This window comes from Rhinopithecus roxellana, chromosome 10, assembly GCF_007565055.1.
Source record: "Rhinopithecus roxellana isolate Shanxi Qingling chromosome 10, ASM756505v1, whole genome shotgun sequence".
In the NCBI taxonomy this organism is placed as follows: Eukaryota; Metazoa; Chordata; class Mammalia; order Primates; family Cercopithecidae; genus Rhinopithecus; species Rhinopithecus roxellana.
In genome coordinates this window covers 70,691,761-70,712,829 of record NC_044558.1, presented here as the reverse complement: position 1 = coordinate 70,712,829, position 21,069 = coordinate 70,691,761, and the positions used below count along the sequence as shown (strand labels likewise).

The 21,069-nt window shown below is 36.1% G+C and overlaps 1 protein-coding gene across 1 annotated transcript in view; it reads right to left on the bottom strand.

The window, feature by feature from the left end:
- Positions 1–21,069, bottom strand: part of ADAMTS20 (ADAM metallopeptidase with thrombospondin type 1 motif 20) — a 218,081-nt gene that overhangs the window by 100,975 nt on the left and 96,037 nt on the right. The window contains exons 12-17 of the mRNA XM_010382396.2: positions 15,055–15,200; positions 13,337–13,518; positions 13,096–13,232; positions 7,405–7,522; positions 3,687–3,779; positions 52–224 (exon numbers count right to left, since the gene is read on the bottom strand). Of these exons, the coding sequence (XP_010380698.2) occupies positions 52–224; positions 3,687–3,779; positions 7,405–7,522; positions 13,096–13,232; positions 13,337–13,518; positions 15,055–15,200 (849 nt within the window). The remainder of the gene's footprint in view (positions 1–51; positions 225–3,686; positions 3,780–7,404; positions 7,523–13,095; positions 13,233–13,336; positions 13,519–15,054; positions 15,201–21,069) is intronic.

Here is a 21,069-nt window from a genome sequence, read left to right as displayed (position 1 = left end):
TTTACTAATATAATTAAATTTAAGTGTTATTATTGATAACTGAGAATTTACCTGCAAAATAAGTTCTTTCTCTTGTCGATTAGTACTATTAATTCTTTCAACTGAGTTGTTTGATCCACTGTATTCAATAACAGTTCTTGTTCCTTGCACATTGACTTCTTTCTTTGATCTACTTAGAACAAAATTTCCATTGAAAAGAAAATTTCCTTCAGCATCAGATAATGCTGTAAAAGAATAATGAAATAGTAACACCAATCAACAATACAGAAAATACTTGTTTAACTTTTTTTTTTTTTTTTTTTTTTTTTTTTGAGATGGAGTCTTGCTCTATCTCTCAGGCTAGAGTGCAGTGGCAGGATATCGGCTCATTGCAACCTCCGCCTCTTGGGTTCAAGCAATTCTCCTGCCTCAGCCTCCTAAGTAGCTGGGATTACAGCCATGCACCACCACGCCCAGCTAATTTTTGTATTTTTAGTAGAGACGGGGTTTCGCCATCTCGGCCAGGCTGGTCTCGAACTCCTGACCTCAAGTGATCCACCCGCCTCGGCCTCTCAAGTGCTAGGATTACAGACGTGAGCAACCGAGTCTGGACTTGTTTAACTTTTAAAGTTCAAATCCTTTTTTGAAATTAAAGAATGCAAATGAAAATTAATGTTGAGGAAATAAACTTTATTTTACTGTAATGTGGGATTTTATCAATAAGTTGGGTAACTTCAGCACATCAGCCAAAGATATTAAAATAAGTTCACTCTATACGTTTATATCTCAGATGGTCATCTTCTTTCATGAGGCATGTAGCTTCAGAACAAGAAGTGGGAAAGCAGAAAGAAGTCATGACCCCAGCAGACAGATTAGTTAAATCATCCTGGTCATCAATGGTAGGGAAAGAAGGAGCAGCCAGACTGCTGCATCATTCCGTTTATGCCTGTCTTAGAAAAAAGGTACAAAGCTTTAAAACTCTAGGGTCAACATTCTAGAAGGCCATGCAATGACTATGTCATTCTCTACACAAACATCTAGATCTTTCATAGAAAAGCCCTGTATCCCTGTTAATACATACGTGGATATCTGCTTTTCAGAATGATACTATTTCCCTCTCTGTTCATGTCCCCTTCTTGTTCTCTTTTTCCCAGTGACAGACATTAATATATGCCTATAGAATATGTATATGTGTGTATTTATTTATATATTATATATACAAATAGATAAGACAATTATATAGTATGTATTAGAAATGTTACTTTTTAAATATAAAATTACATGTCACCCACAATCATGCAGTAGTAAAAAGAAATGAATGTGGGGTTAAAACAATGGATTTAAGTTTAAGTTGTTGCAATTAATGTCTATGTAATCTTGGACAAACCTCATACTCAGTTTCCTAAACTGCATAATAGAAATAATAAAAATTTCTATTTCAGTCTTTTAGTCAGGATCAAGTTTGAAAAATGTTTTTAGGCGTGTGAATTGTACAGTACTGTGCTATTTATTTTTAATTTTCAAGAGGATGTGTAATATCTAAAATTTTACACTACAAGAACCCCTATATTAATCAAATACTTTTTTGTTTGCTTTACTTAAGTTATACTTTTCAGTGGAAGAATAACCTTTCCAGAAAACATTTGTTTGGCATTCCAGGAAACCTCACCGAAAGCACACAATTATCTATGGCTAAACTTCCTAATATAAATACAACACCCCTCTGAAAAAATCCCTAATATTTAAGGGATTATTGTAAAATAAATTTGGTATTTCTGTGTATATGTGGACTAGTATAACTGTCTTTATGAATTACACTGAATTCAGTGAGGAACAAACAAAGTTCTATATTTAGTCTGTGACATAGAAATTCCTCTATTTAAGAATCTGTGCTTTATCAGATGTGGCTAGGTCTATTTAAGGGATTATTGGTTCTGTTAAACCTAAGGGAAATAAACAAAACCTTACTGGCTTAGACAAAAAAAAACTACACATTTCCCTACTTTTAGTTACCAAACTTCATAAATATAAATGTTTTAAAAATTCCTTCTATTGACATCACACGTCTATTTTACTCACTTCAACTTAGACTTTGATATTTCCATTTATAATGCTCTCAAAAAGTATACTGATACTTTATTGGTGAGCATTTCTTTCTTTTTTTTTTTTTTTTTTTTTTTTTTGAGACAGAGTTTTGCTCTTGTTGCCCAGGCTGGAGTGTAATGGCACAATTTCAGCTCACTGCAACCTCCACCCCCTGGATTCAAGCGATTCTCCTGCCTCAGCCTCCCGAGTAGCTGGGATTACAAGCACCTGCCACCATGCCTGGCTAATTTTTGTACTTTTAGTAGAGACAGTGTTTTGCCATGTTGGTCAGGCTGGTCTCAAACTCCTGACCTCAGGTAATCCACCCGCCTTGACCTCCCAAAGTGCTGGGATTTACAGGCGTGAGCCACCATGCACGGCCAACATTTCTAACTTATAAAGTTGAGAAGAACCTGTGATCCAGACCCAGATCGATATATTTGTCTACATTTGGAATCTAAGAGGTACCTATTAAATTATTTATTTCCAATATGGTAGCATATATCTATGTATATGTACTGAAGTAATATTTTTAGCATGAGGAAAAGAATTTCAACTAAATGTAAAAGGCTAATAATTCTAACTATTTACACTTGATTTTAATAAAATATTTTGCATTTTTTATTGAGGTGAAACTGACACAAAATTAACCATCGTTAAATGAACAATTCAATGGCATTTAGTGTATTCACAACGACGTACAACCATCACCTCTATCTAGTTCCAAAACCTGTTCACCCCAAAAGGAAACCTTGTACCCATTAAGGAGTTGTTCCCTTTACATTTGACTTTATAGTTCCAAATGCAATTCCTGAGATAGGCTGTTCATTATAGATTCAGATTGCCAGTTACATAGGTTAATTATTTGAGTCAATAGTCCGCATCTTATTAATGTACAGCAGATGCTTTCTCAATATCAGCTCTGCACCATTACCTACCTACTCCAGCTTGGTGAATTATAGATAACTCACTATTAAGATATTTCTAAGGCAGAAGGAAAAGATTTTTAAAGCATCCTTTTCATATTTGTGTCTAAAGTGAAATTCTTTAAGTCTGAAAGCTAATTTCTAAAAATAAATAACATAAATTAAGTTTATACTTTAGAAATAGCTAACAGACAATATATTGTGACTATATTCATTAACATATAAAAATGTGAAACCACAGTTCTTTTTCTAACTTTTTTAAATACAAGAGCTTTTAAAAAACTGTATTTAAATACTTTAGCTACATAGTAAAAAAAATAAAATAAAATAAGAAAATTCTTTAAAACACTTAACCCCAAGGAATTCTATAACTAATGTTAGACAAAATGATAGAAGAGTATTTTATTCTAAATACGCATGCAACTAATTGAATATAACTTCTGGTTATCTAAACTATTCACATGAGAAAAAAACTGAAGACAAATTATTGTTCAGAATTTCATTAAGTTTTTTTTTAAGTAATACATTTTGGACTGCTTAAGAACATATGTATAGGGAGCCCTAAGCTCAGTATGAAATGAAATTGCATGTTTGCTAAAGGGACTCTTGTTGCCTTCCAAGAATTTACATAAACTACAGACATCCATGAAATTGCAATGAGCCACATACTGGCTGTTGTTTATGAGAAATGTTTACCAAGGTAACTGTCATCTGGTTGTCCAGAATAGCTGTACTGACGAATGTCAACGTTTGTTGCTCCTGCGGGAATCTTTACAACAACATTATAACCTGCAATATAATTTTACATATGTTAAATTTCACAAAAAGCAGATGACCCAGAGGTTATTACTGCTGAATGAATGAAAAATATGAATACCATAGTCAGACTTAATTTTGTTGTGTCTTTACAAAATTACACAGTGGTTATTCCTTTTGCGTCAGTACATTACACAAATTGCTGAAGACTGAGAAAAAGTGGTTGTTGTCTAGAAACAGAGTTTAAGATTCTTAGCTTTTCCTAATCTTTTCCTACTTCTAATATTCTTAATATAGAATGGAATAAAGCTAGTATTTTAGCTCCTGAGACACTTAGTTCACATATTCACTTTTAAGCTTGGTTAATGCTTTTGTATTTTATACTGGGAAAAAAAATAGAGGATTTCAAATATAATTCACAAGTCCAGGAGATATTAAAATAGTTGGTCATTGCTATGATATGTTCACACAGCCTCAGTAAATAGCAAAATAATAAAATTTTTCAGTTCCATTATTGAAAAATCATAAAAAAGAAAAAGTTTAAAGCTCAAGTTTTTCTTGAGCTTTTATTTATAGTATAAGCAGGAATCCCTTTATCTATTCCCCAAATTTTACATTATTTTTACAAGAATACTAATAAACTTGTTATGAGAAAAGTAAAAAGTTTACTCAAGTGAAACGAATGTAGTATTTCCATTTTATGAGGCCAAATTCGGCAACATTGGCACTGCTCAAAAGAGGAAACATTTTATCTAACATATATTAAGAAAAAACGTTTTACATTTTCATGAAACTAAAAACACATTCCATAGTTGTCCAAATACTCAGGTTTTTAAATATACAGTTAGTTATACTCTAAGGATATTATTCTAAGTTTTTCCTTTTCCTTATTAGGATTTCCCCCTATTTAATGAGTAAAAGAAGTAATTTTTCTCATACACTACCTTTGATAAATATGGAATGGACTTAAGAAGACAGTTTAAAAAGAGTTTAAATTTACAACCCTAATGTCAGACTATCTTGCATGTGTTTTAGAGCAGCCTTATTTATATCTAAGGCATCACATTTTTAGTGTAAGATGGTAAATAGTTTCATGATTTAGTATACACTAATTGCATGCTGGTTGTAGGTTATTGACCTACAAGAATAATTTTAATTAACCACCTTTTCACTATAAAATATTTTCACCCACTACTTTTACTATTTATGTCTTTACTATTTATTATATTTTTTTCAAGAAAGCAAGCCTAAGGCATTGCAAAGGTGGTAAGATGAAGGCTACCACCAGGGGGCAGAAATGTGACAAATGCTAATCAGACCTTGCAAATAAGTTTTTTTTTTTTTTTTGAGGCGGAGTCTCGCTCTGTCGCCCGGACTGGAGTGCAATGGCCAGATCTCAGCTCACTGCAAGCTCCGCCTCCCGGGTTTACGCCATTCTCCTGCCTCAGCCTCCCGAGTAGCTGGGACTACAGGCGCCCGCCACCTCGCCCGGCTAGTTTTTGTATTTTTAGTAGAGACGGGGTTTCACCGTGTTAGCCAGGATGGTCTCGATCTCCTGACCTCGTGATCCGCCCGTCTCGGCCTCCCAAAGTGCTGGGATTACAGGCTTGAGCCACCGCGCCCGGCCGCAAATAAGTTTAACACACTGTTCTATTTGCAAACTGATTAATGCACAGTACAATTTTCACAAGATTGCATATTTGATCTTAATTTGGTTCATGTGGCTTTATCCTGGAAAAAACATTTTTCGGTAAATACAGACTGTAATAAGTATGCGCCATGCATTATATAAGGGAATCAAATGTGTGTAGCTCTCAAGAAATAACTAGAAAAATCATATATCAAATCATCTAGTAACTGAGATTCATAAATATCAGAGTATAAAATGTACTGTTTTACATATACATAAAAACATAAATATTAAGTTTTAAATTATACTGTTTTAATGGAAGTAACCATTTGAACACACATAAACACAATTTAAAGCTGAACGGCAAGACTGTAAAAAATAGGCTAGAACTTGAGAATAGTTTTGTCAAGATCTGCACCCATAAAGTGGCCACGGCATGGTCTTTGTTGATAAACTGCTCTCACTTCACTGACAGATATTTTCTGATGTCTTGAATATAGCAACAGTGATCCCACAGTGACAGCTAACACTGGAAAAATTCTACAATGCAATTTTAACTACAAGATGTAGAAGAAAACACAGAAGACAAAGGTCAATGGAATTGACGGGTCAAAGGGTACAAAGACAAACTCCTTCCAGGAATGTTTGAGAGTGCCTGGTTATGTACATCCTTGCCAATATTAGGTATTATGATACTTCAAAATCTTTGTCAATTGATTTAATTAAAAATAATATCTTGAGACGGGCGGATCACGAGGTCAGGAGATCGAGACCATCCTGGCTACCATGGTGAAACCCCGTCTCTACTAAAAAATACGAAAGATTAGCCGGGTGCACTGGTGGGCACCTGTAGTCCCAGCTACTCGGGAGGCTGAGGCAAGAGAATGGCGTAAACCTGGGAGGCGGAGCTTGCAGTGAGCTGAGATCCGGCCACTGCACTCCAGCCTGGGCGAAGAGTGAGACACCATCTCAAAAAAAAAAAAATATATATTGTTAAAAAAAAATAAGCTAGGTATGGTTGTTCATGCCTGTAATTTCAGGACTTTGGGAGGCCGAGATGGGAGGATCCCTTGAAGCTAGGAGTTTAGACCAACCTAGCAACACATTGAGACCCATCTCTACACACACATACACGAATTAACTAGGCATGGTGGTGAGCACCTGTAGTTCTAGGTACTGGGGATGAGGAGGTGGAAAGATTGCTGGAGCCCGGTAGTTCAGAGCTGCAATGAGCTATGATTGTGCCACTGTACTCCAGCCTGGCCAACAGAGTAACGCCCTGTCTCTAAATAAATAAATGAATAAATAAGGTTGTAAGAAATAAATTTAATTTGCAAAGAAGGTTTTAAAGATCTGCTTTTATTATCATAAAAACAAAAAATCTTGCCCAGAAAACATTACAATGGAAAATATCTTACATATTCTCATGATTTTTTGGAGAAAAATTAAATCATGGTCAATATGTGATCAAGATACTGCCTGGAAAATCAAATGTGACAATAATTCTGAAACATTTAATTCAGAAAAAGATTTAAGTTAATGGTTTCATCCTTCACCTTCAATCAACATTTTCTATGTACTATTAATAAGAAATGTAACAGGCCAAGTCATACCAAAAAAAGAAAGTGTTTCAGGTAATGAAAATATTTGAAAGCAAGTTTCCTGGAAAAAAAAATCACAAATATATACATTTTAGGTTATAGGGAAAGAAAGCATTTCATTATGGGAGGATTATTCACATATCACACATCATAGTCAAACAGCACTGAATTTACTCTAATAAATGCACCTAATACATTTTTAAGAATCAGATTTGCCTGGGGCAGGTGAATTCATTAATCAAGGATACATCTGGTCTAATACAGTATTTAATTTTTTTATATTTAGGAAATTTTTCCTTAACAATCATTTTGGACTAATGGTATAGCGTAGACAAAACAGTAACAAAGGATTACTATTACACATTCTTTACAGATTCCATTATTATACTAAATAAAAGGGAAAACTAGAAACAAATACACAACTTACCATAATGAGAACTGTTGAAGACACCTGTTATTGTCTTGCATGAAGAGTTGTCCCCACCACACACTCCACATTTGTCTATCTTGGCACTGGAGTTTAACACATGATCACAACCAGCTGCCTTCAAGACACAATTACAATCAATATTATAAGAATGACTAATTATGAAGAAAAGAGAGAAGATCCAAATACATATAATCAGAAATGACAAAGGGGATTTACCACTGACCCCACAGAAATACAAATAACTTTCAGAGACTACTATGAACACCTCTATGCACATGAACTAGAAAACCTAGAAGAAATGGATAAACTCCTGGACACATACACCCTCCCAAGACTGAAGGTGGAAGAAAGAGAATCCCTGGACAGACCAATAATGAGCTCTGAAATGGAATCAGTAATAAGTAGTCTATCATCCAAAAAAAGCCCAGGACCACATGATTCCCAGCTGAATTCTACTAGGTGTACAAACAAGAGCTGGTACCATTCCTACTGACACTATTTTAAAAATTGAGGAGGAGGGACTCCTCCCTAACTTGTTCTATGAGGTCAGCATCATCCTGATACCAAATCCTGGCAGACACACGACAAAAAAATAAAACTTTAGGCCAATATCCTTGATGAATACTGATACAAAAATCTTCAACAAAATACTTGCAAACCAAATCCAGCAGCAAATCAAAAGCTTATCCACCACCATCAAGTAGACTTCATCCCCAGGGTGCAAAGTTGGTTCAACATACACAAATCAACAAATGCAATTCATCACATAAACAGAACAAAATACAGAAATCACATTATTATCTCAACAGATGCAGAAAATGCTTTCAATAAAATTCAACACCTTTTCATGTTAAGAGCTCTTCATGAAGTAGGCATTGAAGCAACACACCTCAAAATAACAAGAGTGATCTATGACAAACTCACAAAGGCTATTATACTGAATGGGGAAAAGCAGGAAGAGTTTCCCTTGAAAACTGGCACAAGACAAGGATGACTCTCTCACCACTCCTGTTTAACATGTACTGAAAGTCCTGGCCAGTACAATCAGGGAAAAGAAAGAAAACAAGGGCATCCAAATAGAAAAAGAGGAAATCAAACAATCCCTGCTGGTTGATGACATGATTATATATCTAGAAACTCCACAGTCTCGACCCAAAAGCTCCTTAACCTGACAAACAACTTCAGCAAATTTGCAAGATACAAAATCAATGTACAAAAATTAGTACCATTCCTACACACCAATAATAACCAACTTGAGACCCAAATAAGGAAGACAATCCCTTCACAATGGCCACCAAAAGAATAAAATACCTAGGAATACAGCTAACTAGGGAGGTGAAAGATCTCTACAATGAGAATTATAAAACACTGCTCAAAGAAATAGAGATGACACAAACAAATGAAAATATTCTAAATATTCTATGCTTACAGATGCAAAGAATCAATATCACTAAAATGGCCATACTGCCCAAAGCAACGTATACATCCAATGCCATTTCTATGCAACTACCATTGATATTTTTTACAGAACTAGAAAAAACTATTTTAAAATTCATATGGAACCAAAAAAACAGCCTAAATAGCCAAAGCAATCCTAACCAAAAAGAATGAAGCTGAAGGCGTCATGCTATCCAACTTCAAACTATACTACAGGGCTACAGTAACCAAAACAGCATGGTACTGGTACAAAAACAGACACACATACCAATGGGGCAGAATAGAGAGACCAGAAGTAAGTCCACACAGTTACAACCATCTGATCTTCAACAAAGCTGATCAAAACAAGCAATGGAAAAAGGACTCCCTATTCAATAAATGGTGCTGAGATAAATCGTTAACCATATGCAGAAAAGATTGAAACTGGAAACCTTCCTTACATCGTATAAAGAAATCAACTCATGATGGATTAAAGACTTCAATGTAAAACCCCAAACTATAAAAACCCTGGAAGACAACCTAGGCCATACCATTCTGGACATAAGAACTGGCAAAGACTTCATGATGAAGACACCAAAAGCAATTGCAACAGCAAAAATTGGAAAATGAGATTTAGTTAAATTTAAGAGCTTCTCAACAGCAAAAGAAACTGTCAACAGAGTAAATAGGCACTCTACAGAATGGGGGGAAATATCTTCAAACTACACATCTGACAAAGGTCTCTTATCCAGCATCTATAAGGAACTTAAATAAATTTACAAGGAAAAAAAAAAACCATTAAAAAGTGAGCAAAGAACATGAACAAACATCTTTTAAGAGAAGACATACATGCAGCCAACAAGCATACGGAAAAAGTGCAATATCAATGATCATTAGAGAAATGCAAATCAAAACCAAAATAAGATAGCATCTCATGCCAGTCAGAATGACTATTATTAAAAAGTCAAAAAATAACAGATGCTGGAAAGACTGCAGAAAAGAGAACGGTTATACACTGTTGGTGGGAGTGTAAATTGGTTCAACCACTGTGGAAAGCAGTGTGGAGATTCCTTAAAGAGCTAAAAACTGAACTACCATTCAACTCAGCAGTCCCATTACTGGATATACACCCAAAGGAATATAATTTGTTCTACCATAAAGACACATGCAGGTATATGTTCCTTGCAGCACTATTTACAATAGCAAAGAAATGAAATGAACCTAAGTGTCTACTAATGGTAGCCTGGATAAAGAAAATGTGACACATATACACAAAGGAATACTAGGCAGCCATAGAAAAGAATAAAATTATGTCCTTTATAGGAACATGGATGGAGCTGGAGGTCATCCTCCTTAGCAAACCAACACAGGAACAGAAAGCCAAATATTACATGTTCTCACTTATAAGTGGGAGCTAAACGATGAGAACACATGGGCACAAAGAGGGAAACAACACACACTGCGGCCTGTTGAGGGTGGAGGGTGGGAGGAGGGAGAGGATCAGAAAAAGTAACTACTAGATACTAAGCTTAGTATCTAGATGATGAAATAATCTGTACAACAAAACCCTATTACACGAATTTACCTGTATAAAATCTTGCATATAGACCCCTGAACCTAAAATAAAAGTTAAAAAAGAAAAAAAAAAAGAATGACCAACTATAAGAATGGCACTTTAAAGTTTACAAAGTTCTTTTCACAAATATCCTTTCAATTACCAGGAGATTCAGTACAACAGAATTGTTTCAAAATATGTACTCATCTTGTTGTATGTCAATATTTTCACATATCTATTTACATGGTCTAAAAAGTCATGTTTATTAAAGGGTCATCCACAGACCTCCTGCATCAACATCACATGGGGTGGTATTTAAAAAGACAGATTCCCAGATCTTCTGAATTATAATACTTGGAAATAAAACCTAGGAATCTAGGTTTGTAACACGGACATTGATTCCAATAGGCACTGTCATTTGAAAACCGCTCTTAAAAGAAATGTAATTCAAAGAGACTAAAGAATGAGTATGTAAGTAACACATTAGAATACTCCAAAAAGATGTCTTTCATAGTTATTATTTTAACTCATGACCTTAGAACTCTGCAAATAATCTTAGTTTCAAATAAATATTTAAAAGCAACATTTTCTCTAAAACTAATACTCAGCATAACAGTACTTATTTTAAAAACTGAATGAATATGCAAATAGATGGCTTGTTCCAGAAACTTCAAAAAACCAAATGCAGCTCCTTTCCATGAAGAAGCTGTCCTCTGCATACATTGCAATAACTCTTTCCATTGTTTGGAATGGCCCTCTAAATTTAGTGATCAGTAAAGAAAATTTCTTAAGCCTCGTGAATTTTTTTATATACAAGGCAGATGTTTTCAAAATCAAAATTTTAAGTATATATTTTCTGAAAGTAGTATGCCTCTATATGTTCAGATAATCTTCATCATAACTTTTGCATTTTGATATGACTTTAAGCTGCTAATTTAAAGCACAATTTTTTTCAGGCCACTGAATAACCTTTTCAGTATTTAAGCTGTTTCCAACTTAAATTATTTTAACTCTCTTTGAACATCTCATTAGCTCTTTGGGTGAAGGGTCTTTATCACCCAGATAAGGTAATAGAGACTTGTTTACGGGGAGATTAAGTTTGCCCTATAGAGTTCCACTTTAACCAAAAGAATAAGTTCATAAGATTATACTTATATTTTTAATTTTTTTATTGTTTATTTTTAAATTGACAGATAACATTGTATGTTTTTATCATGTACAACATGATGTTCTGAAGAATATCAATACATTAAGGAATGGTTAAATCTAGCTAATTAATAAATGCATAACCTCACGTAGTTATCATTTTTGTGGTGACAGCACATATCCACTAAAAATAGAACTACCATATGATCCAGCAATCTCACTACTGGGCACATATCCAAAGGAAATGATATTAGTATATTAAAGAGAGATCTACACTCCCATGTTTATCACAGCTCTATTCACAATAGCCAAAATATGAAATCAATCTAAATGTCCATCAGTGGATGCATGGATTTAAACGATGTGGTTTATATACAAAATGGTATATTATTCAGCCATAAAGAAGAGGAAACCCTGCCATTTGTGACAACATGGATCAATCTGGAGGACATTATGTTAAATGAAATAAGCCAGGCACCAAAAAACAAATACCATATGATCTCATTTATATGTGGAATCTAAAAAAGTTGATCTCATAGAAGTACACTTACTCTATTCTTTAGACCACATTCACTAGCCTAGTTCTCAAACTTGCCATCCATTCTCAAGATTGCCATTGCAATGTTTGTGCTTTAACTCAGCATCTCATCAGCTCTGACCTAGAACCCTGTTCAATGGACCACCTGTCTCCAATCTTCTAAACCCAATATTTTGAAGATTCCAATATGCAAACTGAATCACATCTCTCGCTTGACTTCAAATGCTTCTATGTGTTTCCAAGGAGTTAAGAAAACAAAAGTGCATTTGACAACCATCTGCTGGTCCCTAACTCCAACTCTGCTCCCATAATTCCTCGCCTTCCTAAAACCTACTCATTTCGATACTTGGCACAAGTCTCATGAGCTCCATGAAAGGTTCTCTGAATCCTTTACCCACCTCCCCATAAAATAAGACACTCCTTCTTCAATAACTCCATGCTACCTTGCAGATGACCCATAGCACTACATTGTAATTGTTTACATGCCTATTTCCCCCACAAATCTGTGACCATCTTGGAAGTGGGATTCTCTGCTCCAATCTTTTATCCTGGTGACTTGAACAGTATCTGACATCTAGTAGCTACTCAATCAATGTTTGTTGAATGCACATAAAAGTAAGTGACAGAGAGCTGGAAAGAAGAAGGGAGAATATCAATGGTTTTAACGGACAAGGAGAACGTTACTGTAGAAGGTTACATTTAAAGTAGCAAAATCACTTTACAATCCTTGTATCCTATTAATTTCTATCTTTTTAGGAAGCTGACCTCATTTCTATTTTGATTATGAGTACAATAGACCATAGGAAGTCAGAAAATTTAACTGAATGCTTTGTTGGGGCATTTTTGATGACAGAGAATTCCCAGTAACCAGGCTAACTATACTTCTATAGATAGCATGATAACAAAGGTTGCTTTGTTGGAATGCATAAGAACATATACTGAGATAGTAAAAGTAATATTTGGTTATATAAATAGAAAAAAACATTATTCTTAAAGTCACTTTAAATACAACAGAAACTTACAGTTTACTTACCATACACCGGCCTTGAACACAGATGTCATGAGTTTCATTTCCACAAGGAGTACCATCTTCAACCATATACTTCAATAGGTAGAAATCATTGGTTCCAGCAACCTGACAATAGAGTTTACAACGATCTTTTGTGCCAACTGTAAAAAAGAAAAAGGTCACATTTTTTAATGTATAATAATAAAGCTATGTGTTCTTATGTCTCAGAAAAATTTACATCAAAGAAACAGTATAATTTACTTACTGCCACTGTATCTTGGAAGCCACCTCACATTAGAGGGAATGCCATTGATGTCCAAATGTTTGCCATTAAAATCAGAGCATTGCTTCTCTCGAAAGTCTTGTGTGCCTTTTGGACATGAATCAGTATTACATGATCGAAATTTCATCCTGCGGCCCACACAGTAATTTCCTCCGTTTCTTGGCCTAGTCAAATTCATTACATTTTAAAGCATATGAGTACAACATTATTGGTGCCACTTACTTCTAAAAGTTCCAATCTTTTCTAGGATCTAGAAAACCAATGAAGTCCCACTTTTTAACAGAAGTATGTAACATGAGTTTTAAGCAATTCTATGGATAATGAACCACTAAAATATCCATCTTAGCGTGGACAGTGAGCCTAGAGGGCAGAAATGATATCTTATTCTTGACTAGGTTAACCAGTAAGAAACCAGCAATGGAAGTTTGTTCTTAAACTTCCAAAAAAGGGTTTGCTCATTTTCTGGAAAGAAAAAAAGACATGTCGTGAGCCAAAGACAGTAACAAAGGCAGATGCCTTGTTAAATAAAAAGAAAATACATACACATCTTTGTCATGTATATCTTATTTATCACTCAATTTAAGGAGTTTTATGGTATCAATCTATATCCATGTTATTTTGGCTTATGCCAGAAAATAAAATTTTTTTGCAGAATTTTTGGAATATAAAGACTTCTAGTATAATTTATCCTAAAATTTAAATGAACCAAGATTTTATTCAGAGTAAGTCACATTTCTGCAATAAAAATGCTTATTAATAATACTTTAAGTAAAGAGAATCACATTGCTTACCAACTTCTATATCATATATACAACAGAAACATTAATTTAAAATCTTAATGCAATATCTAAGCTCTTTTAAATAGTTTGATGAGGGGGATATATGCTTTAGTACTTATTCAGCTAAAGACAATGATGCGTCTATAACACAAGAAGCAGAGAAAAGAAAATATCACACGTCACATTGCACAAAACAGTAAAAATACCGGTAACCAAACTATACATGTTGTCCAGAAGATCCAAAACATAAATGAAAGGAGCCAGGATGTTTCACTGGGCATACGGTAAATGTGAAAATGCCATTATATAACTGTCATTCATATTTAAAAGTATGTCTCAAAATTTATACTAAATTGGCCGGGCGCGGTGGCTCAAGCCTGTAATCCCAGCACTTTGGGAGGCCGAGACGGGCGGATCACGAGGTCAGGAGATCGAGACCATCCTGGCTAATACGGTGAAACCCTGTCTCTACTTAAAAATACAAAAAACTAGCCGGGCGACGAGGCGGGCGCCTGTAGTCCCAGCTACTCGGGAGGCTGAGGCAGGAGAATGGGGTGAACCCAGGAGGCGGAGCTTGCAGTGAGCTGAGATCCGGCCACTGCACTCCAGCCTGGGTGGCAGAGCAAGACTCCGTCTCCAAAAAAAAAAAAAAAAAAAAAAAAAATTTATACTAAATTAAAAAACAAAAAAATGAAGAACATAGATCTCAGTTCAGATTATAAAATTTAATCTATTTAGGGTTTTTTTAAAAATGTCTGAATCTACCAAAATATAAATCAATATGGCTTAAAGTGTTCCAGAAGTTTTCTGAATCTCAGAAACTTACGGACTGACCTCCAGTTTTAGAAGTGAGTGAAACTGATGTTTACTTTCTGGTGCCTTGAGATAATCTTAATTTATAGTGACATAAAAAAGACATACTCGGGACGATTACAGTGCCTGGTTGAGCTTTCGATTCCACCTCCACATGTTCTTGAACAAGAACTGTAAGGTTCCCATGGTCCCCATTCACCATTTACAGGACGTGTTTCCATTTCTTTGTTTACACATAGCCCACGACGGCAATGCTATAAAAATAATAAGCACAAAAAGAAATGATGTGTGGCTCTAATTAGAACATCACAAAAATTGTAATAGCAGCATAAAGATCAATAGAAGAATAAACTAAACAATTTGAAGCAAGTTGTTGTTAATTCAGATTACATTTGAAACCATTTTATGAATATTTCCTACCTACTGAGTAAGATCTGTGGAATACAAAAGGAGTGTAATATTTCTCTTGGCTTTAAGATTTAGTGTCACTGGGGAGGAAGGAAAAATTAAATAGTAAAATGGAATATGGGGGGTATTTTTTTAATAGAAGAATCAAATACTAGGTTAATATGGTATATTTCCATCCTTCCATTTTTTTACTCAAAGTATCTATTCACTCTTCCACTCATAAAAAGCTTTCTACTTTATCCTATACAAAGTCTCAAATGACAACCTTCTTTCTTTACTTTCATCAAGAAAATGGAAACTTACAGAATAATCTGCTCACAGTCTCTCACCACCTGTTCTACTCATTCAATAGCATCTGCACTCATACATTCAGACCTGCTACCTGTTAGCATACATGGAAAATTCACTGTCCCAGACAAAGTCAACCCCTCTGCTTGTGCACTTAATCCCATCCCTTCTCACTACACCAAACATCACTCCAGCAATTCTCTCATCTCTTCTACATCATTTCAGTGACAGCTAATCAAGTATGACCATGCAGTCATGCCAGTCTATGAATTAGTTACCAGACTGAGAGAAGATAACACAACTTGAGAGTAAGCATTTCAAAATTTTTTAAGGATTTTTACAGAGAAATTTTATGTCTAAGCAAATAACTTAAAAATTGTCTTATGTTTATTTTTAATTGCGGCAAAACACGCATAACATAAAATTTACCATCTTAGCCATGCTTAAGTATATAGTTCAATAGTGTTGTGTATATTCATTGTTGTGCAACCAATCTCCAGAACTTTTCCATCTTGTAAAACTGAAGCACTATGCTCATTAAGCGATAACTCCCATTTTGTCCTCCCTGCTACCTCCTGGTAACTACCATTCTACTTTCTGTTTCTATGAATTTGACTACTCCAGATACTTCATATAATTGAAATCCTATAGAACTAGTCCTCATGTGACTGGCTTATTTCACTTAGCATAATATGCCCAAGCTTCATCCATGTGTCAGAACTTCATTTTTAAAAATGAATAATATTCCATTGTATGTTGTCTCAGTCCATTTTGTGATGCTATATAAGAATACCCAAGATTGGATAATTTATAAATAACAGAAATTCATTTCCCACAGGTCTGAGATCTGGGAGATCTAAGGTCAAGGTACCGGCAGGTTTGGTGTCTGATGAGCCCATTCTCTTCTTCCAAGATAGCACCTTGCACACTGCATCCTCTGGAGGGAGAGACTGCTGGATCCTCACAGGGCACAATGCAGAAGGACCGAGACAGCTCACTCCTGAAGGCTCTTTTATAAGGCATTAAATCCACCCAGGAAGGAAGAGCCATTATGCCCTAGTATTATTAAACAGGCCCCATCTCCCAATACTGTTACATGGGCAATTAAATTTCAATATGAGTTTGGGAGGGGGCAAACATTCAAACCATAGCATATGCATTTACTACATTTTATTTATCCTTTCATCCATCAATGGACACTGGGTTGTTTTCATCTTTTTTTTTTTTTTTTTTTTTTTTGGAGGTAGAGTCCCTCTCTGTCACCCAGGCTGGAGAGCAGTGGCATGATCACAGCTTACTGCAACCTCCACCTCCCACGTTCATGTGCTTCTCCTACCTCAGCCTCCCGAGTAGCTGGGTCTACAGGTGCACACCACCACATCCAGCTAATTTTTGTAGTTTTAGTAGAGACAAGGTTTTGCCATGTTGGCCAGGATGGTCTCAAACCTCTGCTTACACCTTTAGATATTGTGAATAATGCTGCTATGAGCATGAGTGTACAAATATCTCTTTGAGATCTTGCTTTCAATTATTTGGGTATATATCCAGAAGTAGAATAGCTGGATCATATGATAATTCGATTACTAATTTTGTGAGGAATGGCTGTTTCCCATACTGTTTCCCATAGAAAAATTTGGCTTATATTTTGAATGATTTTTTTCCATTTTATTTTCCTAGTCAATAATTTTTATACTTTGTACAAAAGTATCAGTTTATAATCAGATATTTTAGAAAAGAATGAAGACAATCTGTTACTACAGATAATTTGCAAAGTAGTTCCCTGGATTATTCTCATTAACATACGAACACAGCTCTTATTTCTCTCACTTTCAGAAAACAATAGCAACAACAAAACCTTTCCTATATCTCACTGCCCTTACCAGTTGCTGTCCTGCTTCTCCTTGAAAGAGCCGGCCATGTTCATTCTTTAACTCCTCTTTAATTCTCTCATAACCCCACCCCAGCCAGGTTTTTATATCCTATTCCTCCATTAATCTGTTCAAATTGCTAGAAATGAAAAATGCTTGTTCACTGGTGCTGCAAAGAAATAGCACTTGAACATTAATTTTCTCAGCAAGGCAAATTTTCCTTTCTGCAAAAAGGGTGCTCCTTGCAGATGGAACAATGGCAAGAGCACATCTAGACACGGCAGGGGCAGGAGTTCTTACTCTTGACACAGAGAGCCCCTACTGCTGTGTCATTCCCCTACTGGCTAGGGTTGGACCACACAGTCTAAGCTAATTCCAACTGGCTATTTTAAAAAGAGCAGGAGTATGAGCCGGAATGGCGGGGTGAGTAGTTTGGAATGGCGGGGTGAGTAGTTTGGCAGGAAGGATGATTAGGAACAGGTAACTAAAGATGACTTAGGTCAGAACAGGTGACCAAGGGAACAGATGTGAACTACTGTTTAGGAATGGCAGGAAAGTTCTTTACTGAAACTTTAGAGGCAAGGAGGCAAAGAGAGCCAGGAAGTTAAACTTTAAAATGGAGATTCAAAGAATAAGAGAGCTGAACATACTGACATACTGATTCTTTGAAGAGAAACTTGGGGTTCACTATATTTAACAATGTATAGGACACCAATGGCCAGTTCTCATTCTCTGTCTTCCTTATCAGCAATATGTGCATGATTAATCACTCTTCTTCTTTGACATACTTTTTTTCTCTTCATTTCCAGGGCTCTTGGTTTTCTTCCTTTCTTCGTAATTAATTGTTCTCATTTTCTTCTGTTGTTTCTTCTTTATTGTGTGACAACTTAGTGTTGGAATGTTTCTCCAGGCTCACATCTCAGTTTTTTTATTCTTTTCTGTTAACAGTCACTTCTAGTCCAGATCTCTCTCTTAAATTATCTTCTTCTTTGTGACAACTTAATGTTGGAATGTCTCTCCTGGCTCATATCTTGGTTTTTTAATTCTTTACTATTAACAGTTACTTCTAGTCCAGATCTCTCTCCTAAACTCCAGACTCATATATATGCCTACTTACTTATGACTATTTACTGGAATGTCTAATAGACATTTCAAGCACAGCATATCCAAAAGAGAATTCCTGCCCTCCCAACTCAAAACCCACTTTTACTGAGTTGATCTAAGTTGTTCAGCCAAAAGCCTAGTCATCATTTCTCTTCTTCTTCTTTGAACACTCCACATCTGATACATTAGCTAGAATAAATGTTGTACTTCCTTTTAAAATGTATCAAAAATTGACCTTTCATTATCTCACTACTATCACTCTGGTTTGAGCACTAGCATCCCTTACTTCTATCACTGAAATAGCTAAGTAGATGTCCGTTTTCACTCTTGTGCCTGATAGGTTAGCCTAACACAGTTGCTAGAATGATCTCTTTTTAAACTAAGTCAAATCAGGTATGAATCCATTCAAATCCTTCATAATTTTACTTTGAGTAAATACGCAGTTCTCACAATGGCCTTTGCGAACACCAAAAATTTAAGACAGGTCCCAGTTAATTTAGAAAGTTTATTTTGCCAAGGTTGAGGACATGCCCATGATATAGCCTCAGGAAGTCCTGATGACATGCACCAAAGGTGGTCAGGGCATAGCTTGTTTTTATACATTTTAGGGAGAGATGAGACATCAGTCAATACATAAGAAGTACATTAGTTCTCTCCAAAAAGGCGGAGACAGCTCAAAGCAAGCCCCTCCCCACCCCTCACTGGGGACTTCTAGGTCACGGGTAAGTGACAGACAGATGGTTGCATTCTTTTGGGTTTCTGATAAGTATTTCCAAAGGAGGCAATTAGAATATCCATCTATTTCTGTGAGCAAAGTGATTACTTGAATAGAATAGGAAGCAGGTTTGTCCTGAGACCTTCCCAGCTTGAAGGGTCCTAAGATATTTTTCTTTCACACCTGCAATGCCCTACGAAATCTTCCTTCAGCTTCTCCTTATAAGTCTCTTTCTCTCTTCACTTCACTCCAGCTAAAATGTCCTCCTTGTTCTTCTTTGAACACTCCAGGCACACTCCAGACTTAGGAGCTCAGCTATTCCCTTTCTTGGGAATTCATTTACCCCAGATATCCTCATAGCTAACCCTCTCACCTCCTTTAAGACAGCTAATTTGGTAACTTCATATAATGTCTGTCCTAACCATCATATTTTAAATTGCAATCTGCCCTCTCTTACCATAAAACTTCTAATCAGCTTTCTGCTCTATTTTTCTGATCCATAGCACCAACCAGTTTGATGGTACTACTATATTAATTATTTATAATAGTCTAGTCTCCCTCTAGAACTTAAGCTACATGAGGGCAGAGATCTTGTTGAGAGACAGGACTAGCTGGATTTCCTAGGCCGACTAAGAATCCCTAAGCCTAGCTGGGAAGGTGACTGCATCCACCTTTAAACACAGGGTTTGCAACTTAGCTCACACCCAACCAATCAGGTAGTAAAGAGAGCTCACTAAAATGCTAATTAGGCAAACACAGGAGGTAAAGAAATAGCCAATCATCTATCACCTGAGAGCACAGCAGGAGGGACAATGATCCAGATATAAACCCAGACATTTGAGCCTGCAACGGCTACCCTCTTTGGGTCCCCTCCCTTTGTATGGGAGCTCTGTTTACACTCTATTAAATCTTGCAGCTGCACTCTCTTCTGGTCCATGTTTGTTATGGCTAGAGCTGAGCTTTCACTCGCCATCTACCACTGCTGTTTGCTGCCCTCTCAGACCTGCCACTGACTTCCATCCCTCCAGCTCCAACAGGATGTCTGCTGTGCTCCTGATTCAGGGAGATGCCCATTGCCACTCCTGATTGGGCTAAAGGCTTGCCATTGTTCCTGCATGGCTAAGTGCCTGGGTTCATCCCAATCGAGCTGAACACTAGTCACTGGGTTCCATGGTTCTTTTCCATGACCCATGGCTTCTAATAGAGCTGTAACACTCACCGCATGGCCCAAGATTCCATTCCTTGGAATCCATGAGGCCGAGAACCCCAGGTCAGAGAAAACGAGGCTTGCCACCATCTTGGAAGCTGCCTGCCACCATTTTGGAAGTGGCCCACCACCATCGTGGGGGCTCTGGGAGCAAGGACTCGTGGTAACATTGTCGGTTTGTTAACTCATGTATCCTACAGCAACAGAAGAAAATGAGAAATAGTGTACCTAAAATAGTGCCTGACATAGTAGGCCCTTGATAAATCTTTGCTGATTGAATGAATCCTATAGCCAAGCTTATAGCAGTAAAAATGCTTTGTGTTCTCCATTACAAAAAGTCATTCAATATAAGAAAGCCATATTAGAAGTGGAAAAAAAAATCATAATGTGCTATGTGCATGTGCATTTTGTAAGCATCTTGCATGAACAATTTAAGTAATCCTTACTCTTTTTAAAAAATAATTTGAGAGACTAGAGCATGAAAATGTTATAATATTATACTCTTCACCATGTAGTAAAATTAACTCATTATC